This window comes from Clupea harengus, chromosome 17 (assembly GCF_900700415.2).
Source record: "Clupea harengus chromosome 17, Ch_v2.0.2, whole genome shotgun sequence".
Classification (NCBI taxonomy): domain Eukaryota; kingdom Metazoa; phylum Chordata; class Actinopteri; order Clupeiformes; family Clupeidae; genus Clupea; species Clupea harengus.
Window position 1 is genome coordinate 87501 of NC_045168.1, and position 17500 is coordinate 105000.

Consider the following 17500-nt stretch of genomic DNA (forward strand, 5'->3'; position numbering starts at 1 on the left):
ACAGCTAACATCATCAGGGTCATCAAGTAAGATAATAGCTAACATCATCAGGGTCATTAGCTAAACAAACAAACAAACAAGGCTGACTTCAGTTCGTTTTTTATTGTTGCACAACGACACACATGGCCGGATTAACCATATGGGCAACTGGGCAACTGCCCAGGGGCACCAAGACTCCAGGGGCACCAAGCAACCGATGTATTTTTTATTTAAAAAAAAAAAAATTCATTCTGACCCCACGTCAGCACAATTTGACGTTCCAAACACAATGCACAAACTCAGCGAAAGAGGCACCAACAGAACTATCAAGATGAAGCGACAGCAATTTAGCGGTAATGCAAAACGACAGTTGAAAAAAGATAAGGAGTGTAGAAATGCTGCCACTTTAAAAAAAAAAAAAATGCGCTTGCAAAGGTTTGAACAGTGTAAATCTGTGTTTTTCAGAAGGCAAAGTGTGTGTGTGCTGTCTGCTCCCAGTGGTTCTGAAATGATAGTTCGTTAGTAGACTCACTGCGCTTGCAAAGGTTTGAACAGTGTACGTGTGTGTTACTAAATGCATAACCTCGCCGATGTTTTTGATAGCCGTCATCACTTCTTGTTAGCTATTTAAGTTTTGGAAAGCTTTGTGAACTGCAATGCTTATTTGCGGTGCTGTAAGTTGGTTTAATGATAACTGAATCCAACGTTGGATTGCTTTTTGTAATGTCAGATTTCATTTTTTTGGTGTGCTATAATTGCAATGAAGATTGATAACTAGCCTATACTATGCATTGTTAAGAAAGTGCTATTAATGTCGCCATATAGGCTACTGATTGAAAGACGTAGGCTACTTGGCAGGCTTCTGACTTGTTTTTGGGCGAGTTCGATGAAATAAATAAAGCTTGATTTGTTTTGTACATGTGCTCATGTTCTCCTTTTCTGTGTAGATTATAGCAGATTTAAGTCTGTGTATCCTACTTAAGTACCAAAAGTAAAAGTATAAACTTTCTTATGATTTAGATGAATAATATACCTATTTAGTAATGATATTTCATTAAGGTCAACAAAAGAGTTATGATTTCTAATAACATAAGTTCACATTAAACATAATTTACAGCATATGCATTAATTACTTTAGCAAGTTTGCTGTGATATAAGCAGGATAATGCACTGGGAGCAAGTGAGTTATGGAAAATAACCGCACTTCAGGGGGTTAAACGGTAGCATCCCCCTGTCGAACGTTTATTTTCTTATAACTGACTTGCTCCCAGTGCATTATTCCTTACATAGTTACATGTAACATCAATGTATGGAAAATGTAGTGGAGCAGTATTAAGCAAAAAGTATGTATAACAAAGCAATCAAGTAAAGTAAAGATACTCAGAAATAATACTTGAGTACAGTAAGAAAGTATTTCTACTCAAGGACCAATACACCCCGGTGGATAGGTATGGTTTGTGTTCTGCGGGGTGGGGGTAGGTGGGCACCAGAGAGTCACTGTTGCCCAGGGGCACCATGAAGTCTTAATACGGGCATGACGACACACAGCAACACACAAGTGCATATATTAGGTGGTGACACACACACACACACGCAGGCCGAGGTCGCCGTGAATTTGACTTCTGCATTTTCCCATCCCGGACTGTCCTTCCTCCAGGACCGGTGGGAGCAGTGGGCAGCTTTTTAAGCGCCCGGGGACCAAGTGAAGTGAACCGTCCATCTTGTTCAGGGACGGACAGAAGAGTGTTCTGTTCTTTTGCATGTTTTTCTGTTGGGGTTCTTAGTGGAGGAAACCCCTTGTGAACACGGGGAGAACATGCAAACTCCACACAGAAAGGCCCGGGAGATAGCCCACCTGAGCACTGAAGGTCTGGGGAGAACCTGCCCCCCCAGAGCCAACAGCGCCCCATGTGGGAATCGAACCCATGACCTTCTTGCTGTGCAAGCACCTGAGCCACCGTGCCACACAGCATCAGGGTCATCAAGATAATAGCTAACAGCATCAGGGTCATCAAGATAACAGCTAACAGCTAACAGCATCAGGGTCATCAAGTAAGATAATAGCTAACAGCATCAGGGTCATCAAGTAAGATAATAGCTAACATTATCAGGGTCATCAAGATAACAGCTAACATCATCAGGGTCATCAAGATAACAGCTAACATCATCAGAGTCATCAAGATAACAGCTAACATCATCAGGGTCATCAAGATAATAGCTAACAGCATCAGGGTCATCAAGTAAGATAACAGCTAACAGCATCAGGGTCATCAAGATAACAGCTAACAGCTAACAGCATCAGGGTCATCAAGTAAGATAATAGCTAACAGCATCAGGGTCATCAAGATAACAGCTAACAGCATCAGGGTCATCAAGATAACAGCTAACATCATCAGGGTCATCAAGATAACAGCTAACATCATCAGAGTCATCAAGATAACAGCTAACAGCATCAGGGTCATCAAGATAATAGCTAACAGCATCAGGGTCGTCAAGTAAGATAATAGCTAACAGCATCAGGGTCATCAAGATAATAGCTAACATCATCAGGGTCATCAAGTAAGATAACAGCTAACAGCATCAGGGTCATCAAGATAACAGCTAACATCATCAGGGTCATCAAGATAACAGCTAACAGCATCAGGGTCATCAAGTAAGATAATAGCTAACAGCATCAGGGTCATCAAGTAAGATAATAGCTAACATCATCAGGGTCATCAAGATAACAGCTAACAGCATCAGGGTCATCAAGTAAGATAACAGCTAACATCATCAGGGTCATCAAGATAACAGCTAACAGCATCAGGGTCATCAAGTAAAAGAGAGCTGTGGGCCTGACCTCCGACCTCTGACCTTGCTTGCGGCAGGTGTCACATCCTGTATGTCACATCCTGTATGGCTGCTGCAGTCAGGCCATTCTGTTGGGGCTCAGTGATGTCATTGCTGCTGCTGGGGCTATTGACCTCGGCTGGGGCTCGGTGATGTCATTGCCGTTCGGGCGCACTGAAAGAAAGGTGTGTGTGTGTCAGTTGTTGCAACACAGAAAGAAAGGTGTGTGTGTGTCAGTTGTTGCAACACAGAAAGAAAGGTGTGTGTGTGTCAGTTGTTGCAACAGTGCACTGAAAGAAAGGTGTGTGTGTGTGTGTGTCAGTTGTTGCAACAGCGCACTGAAAGAAAGGTGTGTGTGTCAGTTGTTGCAACAGATCCTCAAAGGTGTGTGTTTGTCAGTTGTTGTAACAGTGCACAGAAAGAAAGGTGTGTGTGTGTGTCAGTTGTTCCAACAGATCCTCAAAGGTGTATGTGTATCATCTGTTGCAACACAGAAAGAAAGGTGTGTGTGTGTCAGTTGTTGCAACAGTGCACTGAAAGAAAGATGTGTGTGTGTGTCAGTTGTTGCAACACAGAAAGAAAGGTGTGTGTGTGTCAGTTGTGGCAACACAGAAAGAAAGGTGTGTGTTTGTCAGTTGTTGCAACAGCGCACTGAAAGAAAGGTTTGTGTGTGTCAGTTGTTGTAACAGTGCCTCAAAAGGTGTGTGTGTGTCAGTTGTGGCAACACAGAAAGAAAGGTGTGTGTGTGTCAGCTGTTGCAACAGTGCACTGAAAGAAAGGTTTGTGTGTGTCAGTTGTTGCAACACAGAAAGAAAGGTGTGTGTGTGTCAGTTGTTGCAACAGTGCACTGAAAGAAAGGTTTGTGTGTGTCAGCTGTTGCAACAGTGCCTCAAAGGTGTGTGTGTGTCAGTTGTTTCAACAGTGCCTCAAAGGTGTGTGTGTGTCAGCTGTTGCAACACAGAAAGAAAGGTGTGTGTGTGTGTCAGTTGTGGCAACACAGAAAGAAAGGTGTGTGTGTGTCAGCTGTTGCCTCAGTGCCTGAAATAAAAGATGTGCTTGTTTTGGGCCAAATGAGCCTAAACACATGCAGGATGCAGCCCCTTCTCCCTCCACCAGGGGGAGCCAACGCTCTATGGAGCTCGCCACCAACAGGTTGCCTTGCTTCACAAATCCTTCTCTGGCGTGCATGCGCGGGGAGGGTCCCGAATGGCGCTAGCCAATCAGACCACAGCATTTGCTAAAGAGCGCCAAGCTCCAAAAAATACCAGGAGTATTTCAAACGCTAAACTATAACTGCTTATGTATTGGCGCGACACATTCGCAAGATAGTTTTCCACTCCACTCACTAGACTTTCGAAATTATTTTTCATACTGCAGCATTGAATTTAACAACATGCCCGCGACATCGGACATTCACACACCACCGGCAGATGGCTCGGAAACCGAGAAGACGTTGTCGGTCGCTCAGAAGGAGAAGTCCCCAGAGAAAGCTTCGTTTTCATTATTTTGTGATGAGCGCGGCTATCTGAATCAGATAGAATATATTCTGCAGAGCGGGGTGCGGAAAGGCGACCGCACTGGAACTGGAGTTATTTCTGTGTTCGGCTTACAAGCGAGGTACAGTTTACGGGGTAAGTAGTGGATCAATCTTTATTAGTTCAATGAACACTTTGAACAAATTCACTCGAGCAATTGAAGTAGGCGGAAAACATCGGCTAACCTAGCAATTAGACTAACATTTAACGTTAGGTTAGCTAACTAGTTTTCCTACTAGCCTGCAAGCTGGTTGCAATTGTTTGTCCTTAGTTACAGCGTTGATGACAATCTCTAAAGATGTTAACCGCTGTATATTTCACCCTCGATGTATGATGCAAGCGGTACACGATAGTGTAACTCTCACATTAATTACGCACAGCTATACAGCCTAGGTCTACATTGTCATGGATGAACCTCTGCCACACGCCATAGTTACATACAGCTGATATGAATTAGTACTGTATTAATCAGTGCTTCCCTCTCTACCTTTAAGAAGCTCTGGAAGACCCAACTCTTCAGAGAGCACCTACCTTCCTAACTTGCACTTTGACTAGTACTTAACTTGCTGCAGTTACATTCCTGCACTTTCTTTTTTTCGCGCATGTCTGTAAAGTAGTATTTATTGTTACACTAGGTCTCTATTGCTCGTAGCTTGACTGTTCTCTCCCTTGTACGTCGCTTTGGACACAAAAGCGTCTCCTAAATGACTACATGTAAATGTGAATCAGGATGCATGATACGGAAATGAATCGCGTCAGATCAAATACCGCACAAGAGCTGTAGCCTAAAATGTTCACTCCTAGCCACATCTATTGGCCAAAGATGCCACACGCCATAACCACAGACGATAAGAAAATCCACCCAAATGCATGGAAAGGTTAGGATCACTATTAGTGCTGAACAAAAAAACACTGTTGATGTGGCTGCAGGAGTAGCGGGCTGAAGAAACGATCTGCCTGAACCGTCCATGCAGCATCATTTAAAAATGTGTAAAGGTGTGCACGTTACTTCATTTCACACCAAGTCAACTTGCTCCCTTTACTTGACTCTCTGTTATTGTTAATGTGGCGTCTAAAGCAGGCCATTTACGTCACTTGTCACTGGGTTTTTCGGGGGGAGGTGTCGGGTATGGGTACAAACCACAGAAAACACGAGTGAGCATGATCCTGCTATTTATGGGCTCCAAAAGACGTCACTTCCGAAAAGCCTGCCGCCAAATTTGTGCCCAATTTGGGTGCCACTGCTGAAGTTTAGCAGTGTTTTGTATTGTGAGCTTAAAAATAAAACCGTTCAGAAACCTCCTTTTGCCTCCACCATTACAAAGAGTGCTCGAGACCTGTGGATTTGCGTTAGCATCAGGAGAAAGTTGACACAGAGGTGATATTTGTCACTCGTACTGCTTTATCATTCCCTTTTTTTTTCTGCACCACCTGACCCAATCAGATCACTGATAACTGCCGTTCTACCGTCCCTCTTATGCTGCTATTGAATCTATATAACTGTAAATTCGATCTTAGTTTATTTAGCAAATGATTTATGGCATTTATGTTTTCATTATAAAAGAGATGAGGGGAGTATGCATTAAAATAATGTATATTAACCTAAATAAGAACTGTTTCTTTATTGCATTGTGTAGTATAACCCACTCATGTTATTATCCATTATACTTGGTAGGGCTGAACGATTTGGGGAAATAATCTAATTGCGATTTTTTTTTCCCCCCCAATATTGCGATTGCGATTTAATATGCGATTTTTTTTTATTTTATCCTATTTTTTTTCCCAACAAATCTTAATGAATGATTTCAATATGACCAACACAATATTAGATACATTTAGTGTAAAATATTATTTCCCACAAATACATTTTTATTTAACTGCTCATTACAGAATCAAGAACAACAAATCGGTGGCTTTGCCACTGCATTTAAGTAATTTAAACAAAGTCATTGTAAGAATAAGCACAAGGCATGCACTTTTTAAACACTGTGTGCAAAATTTACCATCTTAAGAATTATTATTTTTATTTTTTTTTAGATCACGTTAGAAAATCGCGTTCTATCATATCGCGATTAAATCGCAAATGCAATTAATCGTTCAGCCCTAATACTTGGCCATTCTGTAGATGGCCTAATGCTGAGAAACATATATGTATATATGTCTATGGGTGCTGTGACAGTTTCGGACACAAACAGGGCGGCGCTAAATAGTGGTGGGGGAAAAAATCGATTCTGTTCAGTATCGCGATATTTTGCGCACGCAATTATATCGATACAGTAGCGCAAAGTATTGCAATATTTAATTATATAATTATGTGTTTTACTTTCGGTTTTCTCCATTGTTTTTCTCAGAGTTTACTCTGATAATATTACATTTGCATATTACATCCACAAGGTGGCGCTTGTTGCGGTGCTTTGTTGTCGTGCATTTACCAGCAAATTCAAATGAAAATGGCTTCACCATCACAACCGGTTGTACACAGTTTGTATAAATGTAATGTTAGCGAATGAGGGGTGAGAAGCATACCTTTTAGCTTCGTTTGAAGCGTACCTTTTAGCTCCGGCATTGGTCTCCCATTATTGATCACTTTACGTTTTGTTTGAAAGTCCAGTTTTGAGAAATGTTTAAGCTTAGCTATAGAATCTTCCATTTTCGCGGTTAGGGTCAAATATAAGTTTAGAAGAAAAGCAACGGCAGAACAAGCATAAACCCGACCGTTGGGCTCTCGATGGGATTCATTGAGGCAGAGGTAGTGTTTGCCTCCCCTCTGTGTTTTTTCACTGTGGTTTTATGTCAGATCAGCAAGACTAAATAGGTTCTACGCATGCGCTCAACCCAGTTTGCGCAATCTGAGATGAGGCACAGCTCGTCGCTGCCTCACCGTCTCAATCTGTTTGAACCGGACATGCGCAAATTCAATGATTTGATTGTATCAAATGCTCAAAATGATTGGAATCATGCAGATATTACATTTATAGCACAGAACAGTAGAGAAATATTAATTTATTTTATCATATTCTTTTTTTTTTTTTTACTTTCACTCTGCCTCCCCTGACCGCACATCAGTGGTGCACTTCGTTGTGCAATTCGTTGTGGATAAGTAAAGCCTATTTTGCTACATGTTTGTAGTCCTGGTAATCTTTTGTTTGGCATGTTGGTAAAGTTATTAAGAGGACAATGGTTTTGGGCTTTAATGAATGTTTGTTTATTAATTACTTATTTTTCAACAAATAACTCATTTATAATTACAAAGAGGGAAATTCTGAACATTTTATCGCAACTTTCATTTGCTCCCGCAATTTTTATCAACAAACACCTAAAAAAACACAGCAACTTTCATCACAACATTTTGGAAAAGCTCCCGCGAAATCAGGATTTTTTGTTTTTGCACTTGTTTTTAATGTGTAGAAGATAATGTTGTACACATAATTAAATGTGACATTTGAAGTGAGTTGACCAGTCTTATTTTCCTAATTTTTTGTAATGCCTTCTGAATAATATGGGGGACATGAATCGCAATATATCGCAGAATCGAATCGCAATACTTGCTGTATCGCAATATGTTAAGAATCGCAATAATATTGAATCGTGGCCCAAATATCGCAATACTATCGAATCGTCACATTTTTGCCAATTCCCACCCCTCCTACTAGATTTGTCGCTAGTCGCTTTTTGCTAATTAAGTCACCAAGTTTCCATAACATCTGTGTTTGTGATCTTTTGATTGACAGACCAGTTTCCATAACATCTGTGTTTGTGATCTTTTGATTGACAGACCAGTTTCCATAACATCTGTGTATGATCTTTTGATTGACAGACCAGTTTCCATAACATCTGTGTTTATGATCTTTTGATTGACAGACCAGTTTCCATAACATCTGTGTTTATGATCTTTTGATTGACAGACCAGTTTCCTTTGCTGACGACAAAGCGGGTGTTCTGGAAGGCCATCCTGGAGGAACTGCTCTGGTTTATTAAAGTAAGTTAACGTAACTTTCATTCAGTTATTAAAGGCACAACATGTAGAAATTAGTGGTTTATTAAAGTAAGTTAACGTAACTTTCATTCAGTTATTAAAGGCACAACATGTAGAAATTAGTGGTTTATTAAAGTAAGTTAATGTTCAGTTGTTAAAGGCACAACATGTAAGATTTAGTGCCTAACAGGGCTCTGATTGTAGCTCACTTCACCTCCGTTTCACACACACACACACACACACGGTGTGGGACCCTGACTAACAGGGCTCTGATTGTAGCTCACTTCACCTCCGTGTCTCACACACACACACACACACACACACACACACACACACACACACGGTGTGGGACCCTGACTAACAGGGCTCTGATTGTAGCTCACTTCACCTCCGTGTCACACACACACACACACGGTGTGGGACCCTGACTAACAGGGGTCTGATTGTAGCTCACTTCACCTCCGTGTCTCACACACACACACACACACACACACACACACACACACACTCTGACTCTGACTAACAGCTCTGCGGAGTTGGACTGGTGACCGGCACAGTGGGGTTTATGGAAGCAGAACCCACCTGACCGTGGGCATCACACACACACACACACACACACACTTGTCAGACTATAGTAGTCCTGAGCATCTGACCCCTTATCTGACCCCTGACCCCTCATCTGACCCCTGACCCCTCATCTCACACCTCATCTGACCCCTCATCTGACCCCTCATCTCACCCCTCATCTGACCCCTGACCCCTCATCTCACCTCTGACCCCTTCTCTGACCCCAGGGCTCCACCAACGCCAAGGAGCTGTCTGAGAAGGGCGTGAAGATCTGGGACGCCAACGGCTCTCGGGACTTCCTGGACCGCAGCGGCTTCCAGCACCGAGAGGAGGGAGACCTGGGGCCAGTGTACGGCTTCCAGTGGAGACACTACGGGGCAGAGTACACAGACATGCACGCAGGTACACACACACACACACACACACACACACACACACACACACACACACACACACACTCTATGGAGCAGAGTACACAGACATGCATGCAGGTACACACACACACACACACACACACACACACACACACACACACACGCACACACACTATGGAGCAGAGTACACACTCTTAAAACTGATGTGTTAATATCAACACAAGTTGTGTCAATTACCAACACACTAATGTTCTATATAGGGACCACACATATTGTGTGACTTAACACACCTGCTGTGTTAAAAACAAACACACATGATGTGTGTTAAGATTTTCACACAGTAATTGTGTCAAATATAACACAATATGTGTGGTCCCTATATAGAACATTAGTGTATTAATAAATGTTCATAATAATGATTTGAATTTAAATGAGCACACCCAATGTAGAAAAATGTTAATTTATTTTACAATCATGGTAATAAATACATTTCCATACAATCAATATTTCCATACAGTCAATCAATACTTTTTAAGAATATAACATTTATTTAAACTTACACAATTTTGTACCTGGGATTTAAGTAAACTCTATCTCCCCTTAAACTTGACATCAATGGTCTGACATCTGCGAGGTCATTAATGCTAACCACTTCAAACACGTCTTTTTTTCCCACCACACAATCATAGTCAGCATTGCTTAGGTGGTAAACTTTCTTGCAGATCTCTCTGCCATCTAGGTAGATCGATGCCAGTATTTATTTTTTAAGTTAGCCTCCATTTGCCTCCATGTAGCATGGGTCAAAAAGTAAGATTAGATTTATAGATAGTGCCGTATTTGAGTAATGAAATCTTACCGAAATGTGTTTTATTGAAACCGTCTCAAGGCCCATCACTCTGTTGTAGCAGTGAACAGAAAAAGAAAAAGTCAGGAACAGACAATACAATGACCAATACTCGAGCTATGCATTCAAGTTCACAGGAGATTGCTCCTGATTCTATTGTGCCTTGTCTGTGGGGGTAAAACTCTCTAACAAAGTAAACTTAAAAGGCATTTCACAACAAAACAACTCAATACACAGCAATACAATGTCATGCTGGTGTGCCGTGAGATTTTTTTCATATAATACTGCGAGAGAAAAAGGTTTGGGAAAAACTGATTTACACCGCTGGTGTTGCACCTGCTATATGGTTATAATACAAAATGGCGCAAACTAGCCAACACCACATGCAAAATAGCTAGCTCTAAAGCTATGACAAAAGAGTATGTGCCTTCATCATTAGAAAATGCAAGCTGTTACTAGCCAAGTGTTTCCTTTCTCTCACTCTCCATGTTTTCAATAGCGAATACAAAATGCTAACCAATTTTACATATTAAATTATCCAGGTTGGCTAGCTAGCTAACTTGAACCGTTAATGTTACCTTAGCTAGCTACTAGCAAGTAGCTTACATTAGCTAACGACGTTAGCTACGAACTGAAGGTTGTCAGTGCAAGCTAGCTAGTAAATAGTAGCCAGAGCCTCAATATGGCTCTGGTGTTAGCTACTCACATAACGGTCCCCATTCAGCACACCAGCATGACAGTCACAATCTGTACACAACCAGCCTCTCATCGTCAAATACAAATCCCAGGGTATTTACCTTTTTTATTTTTGCGAACTCAAGTAAAGTACAAAGACATTTACCTTTAGTCTTCTGCTGTCGTATGTCCTGTCAGTGTCCAACTCCGTGGTTACCAGTGCATCTTTCAAAAAGGAATTTTCTATTTTGGCGTGCAAAGATGTTGAAGTAGTGATGTGATTGGTCCATGTTTTAACACAAGTAGTGTGCGTCCAATCCTTATATCAAACAACACACAATTTGTAGAAAACAACACAATATGTGTCTGATTGGTAATAACACACAAATTGTGTCAGCTAACAACACATTTGTTTTAAGAGTGCACAGACATGCACGCAGGTACACACACACACTATGGAGCGGAGTACACAGACATGCACGCAGGTACACACACACACACACACACACACTACGGAGCAGAGTACACAGACATGCACGCAGGTACACACACACACACACACACACACTACTTGATCTGGCGCTAGTGTGTGTGTGTGACCTGGCCTGTACATGCCCTCAGACTACGCAGGGAAAGGGGTGGACCAGCTGCAGAAGGTCATCGACACCATCAGAGCCAACCCAGAGGACCGACGCATCATCATGTGTGCCTGGAACCCCAAAGGTGTATACGCACACACACACACTCACACTCTCTCTCTGACACACCACACACACACACACACTCATACACACACACACTCATACACACACACACACTCTCACATGCACACACATTAACTCGCACACATTCACTCACTCTCACACTCACACATGCGCGCGCACACACACACACACACACACACGAACACACACACACACTCACTCACTTACTGTCTCCCTCCACCCTTGCAGACCTGCCCCTGATGGCGCTGCCCCCGTGCCATGCGCTGTGCCAGTTTTACGTGTGTGACGGTGAGCTGTCGTGCCAACTGTACCAGCGATCGGGAGACATGGGTCTGGGCGTGCCCTTCAACATCGCCAGCTACGCCCTGCTCACCTACATGATCGCCCACATCACAGGCCTCAAGGTACACACACACACACACACACACACACACACACACACACACCAGCTACGCCCTGCTCACCTACATGATCGCCCACATCACAGGCCTCAAGGTACACACACACACACACACACACACACACACACCAGCTACGCCCTGCTCACCTACATGATCGCCCACATCACAGGACTCAAGGTACACACACACACACTCTCACACACTCTCACACACACCAGCTACGCCCTGCTCACCTACATGATCGCCCACATCACAGGACTCAAGGTACACACACACACACTCTCACACACACCAGCTACGCCCTGCTCACCTACATGATCGCCCACATCACAGGACTCAAGGTACACACACACACACTCACACACTCTCACACACACCAGCTACGCCCTGCTCACCTACATGATCGCCCACATCACAGGCCTCAAGGTACACACACACACACACACACACACCAGCTACACCCCCCTCACCTACATGATCGCCCACATCACAGGCCTCAAGGTACACACACACACACACACACACACACACACACACCAGCTACGCCCTGCTCACCTACATGATCGCCCACATCACAGGCCTCAAGGTACACACACACACACACACACACACACCAGCTACACCCCCCTCACCTACATGATCGCCCACATCACAGGCCTCAAGTACACACACACACACACACACACACACACACACACACACACTCATTCCCATGGACTCACACTATAGAACAGATGTTTGAAGTGTTTTTGTGTGTGTGCAATAGTGTTCCTCTGTCTCTTTATATACTAAATAAAATTGGGAGAAGGGGGTGAGTTGCTCAGAGTGTGTGTGTGTGTGTGTGTGTGTGTTGTGTGTGTTAGGACTGTCAACGAATATTCTAAATTCGAATATACATTCGAATTGTTGTTAAAAATAGAATTTCGAATGTGAAAATTAATATTCGAATGTAAAAAAAAAACAGCGGGAGCACTGTCTGCTTTGCGGGTGGGCGTGCGCCTGAGGTCAGGGACAGGTCACAGGAGTTGCACTGTCTGGCACAGCCTCACTGCTGACAGTTGACTTGGTGGAAGATGGCAGAAAGTGCAGAACCCAGCTTGACCGCAGCAGAGAAAGTGATTGTAACCCCCAAAAATCTAAAGAGTGATGTCTGGAAATATTTCGGATTTTGGGCAGTTGATGGTAAACTTGTTGAGCCTACAGATAAAGTAGTGTGTAAGCTATGTAAGCTAGCGTTAGCTTACCATTCAACCACTAGCAACTTGATGCTACATCTCGAAAATGTGCACCCAAGTGAATATGGCATAATATGTGGAACTTCAGCGAAACAGCCACGTCTGGATGTATATTTTGCGCCGTCCGTCACAAGTTCGTTGTCTGCGGCACGACAGGAGGCCTGCACGCAAAAATTGATTTCGTTCATATGCAAGGACATGAGGCCGATCAGTGTGGTGGATGGGATAGGCTTCAGGGAGTTCTGTGAAGCATTGGAACCGAGGTACCGTATCCCTTGTTGTCGTTCATTTAAACCGCTATGCGCAGAGAGCGCGACGGTGCGGGAGAGGCAGAGAGAGGGAGAAAGAAAGAGTGCGTGTGTGCGAGCGAGAGGCGATCTTGGCCATTAGTTAATTTACTTATTTTTGTGTAGGTAATATGTTGTTAAATATGTTTAAACTTAAATAAATAACCTAGACAAGTAGTTATGTCTCAATGTATTAATTTCCTGTTATTGACATGCCTAATGCGCAACCAGAAATTCGAATATGTTCGAATATGTGTTTTTTTTTTAAAGCGAATATTCGAACGTCATTTTTGAGCAATTTTGACAGCCCTAGTGTGTGTGAGGGACAGAAAGAACATAATGTAATAATAGTGTGTGAGTGTGTGTGTGTGAGAGAGAGAGACAGAATATATTGTGTGTGTGTGTGTGTGTGTGAGACAGAACATATTGTGTGTGTGTGTGTGTGTCACGTCCCTGTCTAGGGCTTTAGGACATGACAACGTTTTGGCAAAGACGGGCAGACAGCGGAATCCAAAATAACCGTGAATTTATTTACAAGTGAGTGAATGAATGAATGAATAAATAAACGAACGCTCAAAAACAACGCATCAGGCAAAAACACCAGGCCTTGAGAACAGGCCTCCGCAGCCTAGCGCTCTCTCCAGAACTCTCACTCCGGTGAGTAGCGAACCCGACGGTAGTGGCGCGGGCGAGGCCCGAGGCTGGGTTTAGCGACAGCGAGGTGTAAGTGGCGAGACAGCCAACAAGAATCAGCAATCCCCAAAGCACGGCCTAGTGTGACGTAATCGGGCTGCTTTTAAAGGGCCGGGACTTCTAACCGTCCAATGGAATCAGAGCCCCAATCAGCTGCGCGCCAACCCGCCTGTAAGACACACAAAGCACAACAGAAACACGGGCAAGAATACATATCAAGACCCACAGGGTCGTAACAGAGAGGGACAGAAAATATATTGTGTGTGTGTGTGTGTGTGTGTGTGTGTGTGTGGTGTGTGTGTGTGTGTGTGAGAGGGACAGAACATATTGTGTGTGTGTGTGTGTGAGAGAGGGACAGAATATATTGTGTGTGTGAGAGGGACAGAATATAGTGTGTGTGTGTGAGAGGGACAGGATATAGTGTGTGTGTGTGTTACTGAGTGTGTTTCTCCTGCAGCCTGGGGATTTTGTTCACACTATGGGTGACGCCCACATCTACACCAACCACGTGGAGCCCCTCAAGGAACAGGTGTGTGTGTGTCTGTCTGTCTGTCTGTGTGTGTGTGTGTGTGTGTGTGTGTGTCTGTGTGAGTGTGTCTGTGTCTGTCTGTGTGTGTGACTCTGTGTCTGTCTGTCTGTCTGTCTGTCTTTGTGTGTGTGTCTTTGTGTGTGACTCTGTGTCTGTCTGTCTGTCTGTCTGTCTTCTGTCTGTGTGTCTGTGTGTACGTCTGTGTCTGTCTGTTTGTCTTTGTTCGTCTGTGTGTGTGTGTGTGTGTGTGTGTGTGTGTGTTGTTTGTGTGCTACTCACCTGTGTGTTACCATATCCAAACTTAGTTGTGATGTAGCGGGTGAATCATTGTTGTAGAGCTACAAAGTGAATGTTAACTGCATTCTTACCGTGTGTGTGTGTGTGTGTGTGTGTGTGTGTGTGTCTACAGCTGAAGCGGGAGCCCCGAGCGTTCCCCAAGCTTCTGATCCGTCGTGAGGTCCAGACCATCGATGATTTCCGCTCAGAGGATTTTGAGATCCTTGACTACAACCCCCACCCCACTATCAAGATGGCCATGGCGGTTTAACCACACACACACACACACACACACACACACACACACACACACACCTTTACCCTGTCTGGAGCTGTTCCTATTGCCCTACTGTTATATCTGTGCTGTGCTGTCCTGCTTATACAATTAGCATAAACTGTAAATAAGATGTTTCTATTTGATTAATAAAAATAAAAAAAATTAATGTTTATTGTTTCAAACAGGCTTGATGTGTTTTACTGATCTGCATGTTAATGTATAAATATAAAGATCTAATAATATAAGCCCAGGGTTATATAAAGATGCGAATATATATATATATGTACATACACATATATGTACATACATACACACACACACACAGTGTGTGTGTCTATACAGTGGCGGCTCCTGAAAGAATTCTGGGGGTGGAGGGGGGCAATTTTTTGATAATGATTTAAGGCAACCCACTCAGTACAGTGTTCATTTTAGCAGCTATTTCAGATTTAGCCGTAGTCTTTAGACAAACATGCATATTAGTTTTAGTCACATTGAGCAATTTTTATCCTTCTTAGTTTTTGTCGACGAAAACTCAGAACATTTTAGTCACATTTAAAATCTTTTTGTGTTGTGTGGTTTATGAGTCTACCATCTACCCCATACAAGGTGAATAACATTGATTAAACTTGACAGAGAAAAGGTTAATGAGGAATTAACAAATAGCATAGCTAACAGTAAGCAAGCCTATATAGTACAAACTTCGGCTCGTTAGCGAACTAAAACTATTTACACAATCACTTACATATGAAAAAGACGGTTTAGAAAACAAACATGTTTTAAAACGGACCGATACTGATCAAATTATTAATTACAACACGTCTCCGTTTCAATGGGTTGGAGCTGTCACGGCAGCAGTGAAATATGTCAATATTACCAACAGGTGAGTAATTGGTGAAACGGGTGTCAATATGGCTGCATCTGATTGGTTAATAATGTTCTTACGCCAGTATAACATCGTGTTATTGGTTCGATTGATTTAGTAGGCAACTGTGTTTGCCGGCGAGTTTAACAAACTTTTACACTATGGTTTTCACAAATTCTGTGGAACATTTTAGCTGGCAACAACTGGTTTATCGTTAGAAATAACATAATCATCCCAACTTTAGAAATTCAGGTCCTCGTAAATGAAATTGCAAAGTTGAACAGATACGAGGCTTCGGCCCATCACCTCCTGGCCCCCCGAAACAATCCAGTGGAAAAGCGGGGGGGGGGGGGGGGCGGGGTGATAAACTTTTATCAGTGGTCCAACTTAACTGCACGACAGGTACTGATGTCCACCACATTTCTGCATGACTCTGAAAACACAATAAGCTACTTCTACGCACATACACACACAGCACTGTATACACACACTGGTGTGCTTGCCCAAGGGCTCTGTTTGGACAGGTCAGATGCGTGTGACTCAGTCGCTTCACCACAGTGGGATTTGAACCTCTTACCATCAACATTGCATACTGCATACTAACCATCATCATTGCAAACTGTATACTAACCATCAACATTGCATACTGCATACTAACCATCATCATTTCATACTAACCACTGCACCACCAGGAGGACCCTGTCCTCCCGTGCATCTCCCGTATGTTTGAGGGAAACATAGTGGGGCACTGAAGCCTAATACATCAATCATGCCATGGACTTCAATTTGATTGATGAATGAGGAATTGGGGGACCATTACCATCCCTTACATATCATGGCCACTAGGGGCGCTGTAGACCAGAGGTTTTCATTCTTGCTCATGGGTCGCCTGTCCCTGTGTGTGTGTGTGTGTGTGTGGGGGGGGGGGGTTTTGCCTGTGCCTGTGTTTGTGTGTTTGTGTGTGTGTGTGTGGGGGGGGGGGTTGCCTGTCCCTGTGTTTGTGTGTGTGTGTGAGGGGGGGGGGGGTTGTCTGTGCCTGTGTTTGTGTGTGTGTGTGTGTGGGGGGGGGGGGTTGCCTGTGTGTGTGGGGGGGGGGGGGTGCCTGTGCCTGTGTGTGTGTGTGTGGGGGGTTTGCCTGTGTGTGTGTTTGTGTGTGTGTGTGGGGGGGGGGGTTGCCTGTGCCTGTGTTTGTGTGTGTGTGTGTGGGGGGGGGGGGGGGGGTTTGCCTGTGTTTGTGTGTGTGTGTGGGGGGGGGGGTTGCCTGTGCCTGTGTTTGTGTGTGTGTGTGGGGGGGGGGGGGGGGTTGCCTGTCCCTGTGTGTTTTCCCTGCATACATGATTGGCTAGTGACTAGCCGTCAATCACGAGCTCTTTAACCGTCTTTTCCTAACCACTTTTCCTTGCCCTCTCAAAACCATGGTGTCAAGCAAAGATGTT

General features: G+C 43.6%; 1 protein-coding gene across 1 annotated transcript; it reads left to right on the top strand.

The window, feature by feature from the left end:
• Nucleotides 1-4064: 4064 nt before the first annotated feature.
• Nucleotides 4065-15384, top strand: tyms (thymidylate synthetase). The gene is made up of 7 exons (XM_031583848.2): nt 4065-4439; nt 8249-8322; nt 9114-9288; nt 11401-11502; nt 11733-11908; nt 14578-14649; nt 15059-15384. The coding sequence occupies exons 1-7, from the start codon at nt 4202-4204 to the stop codon at nt 15194-15196; spliced, it is 975 nt and encodes a 324-aa protein (XP_031439708.1). The 5' UTR covers nt 4065-4201; the 3' UTR covers nt 15197-15384.
• Nucleotides 15385-17500: the final 2116 nt, after the last annotated feature.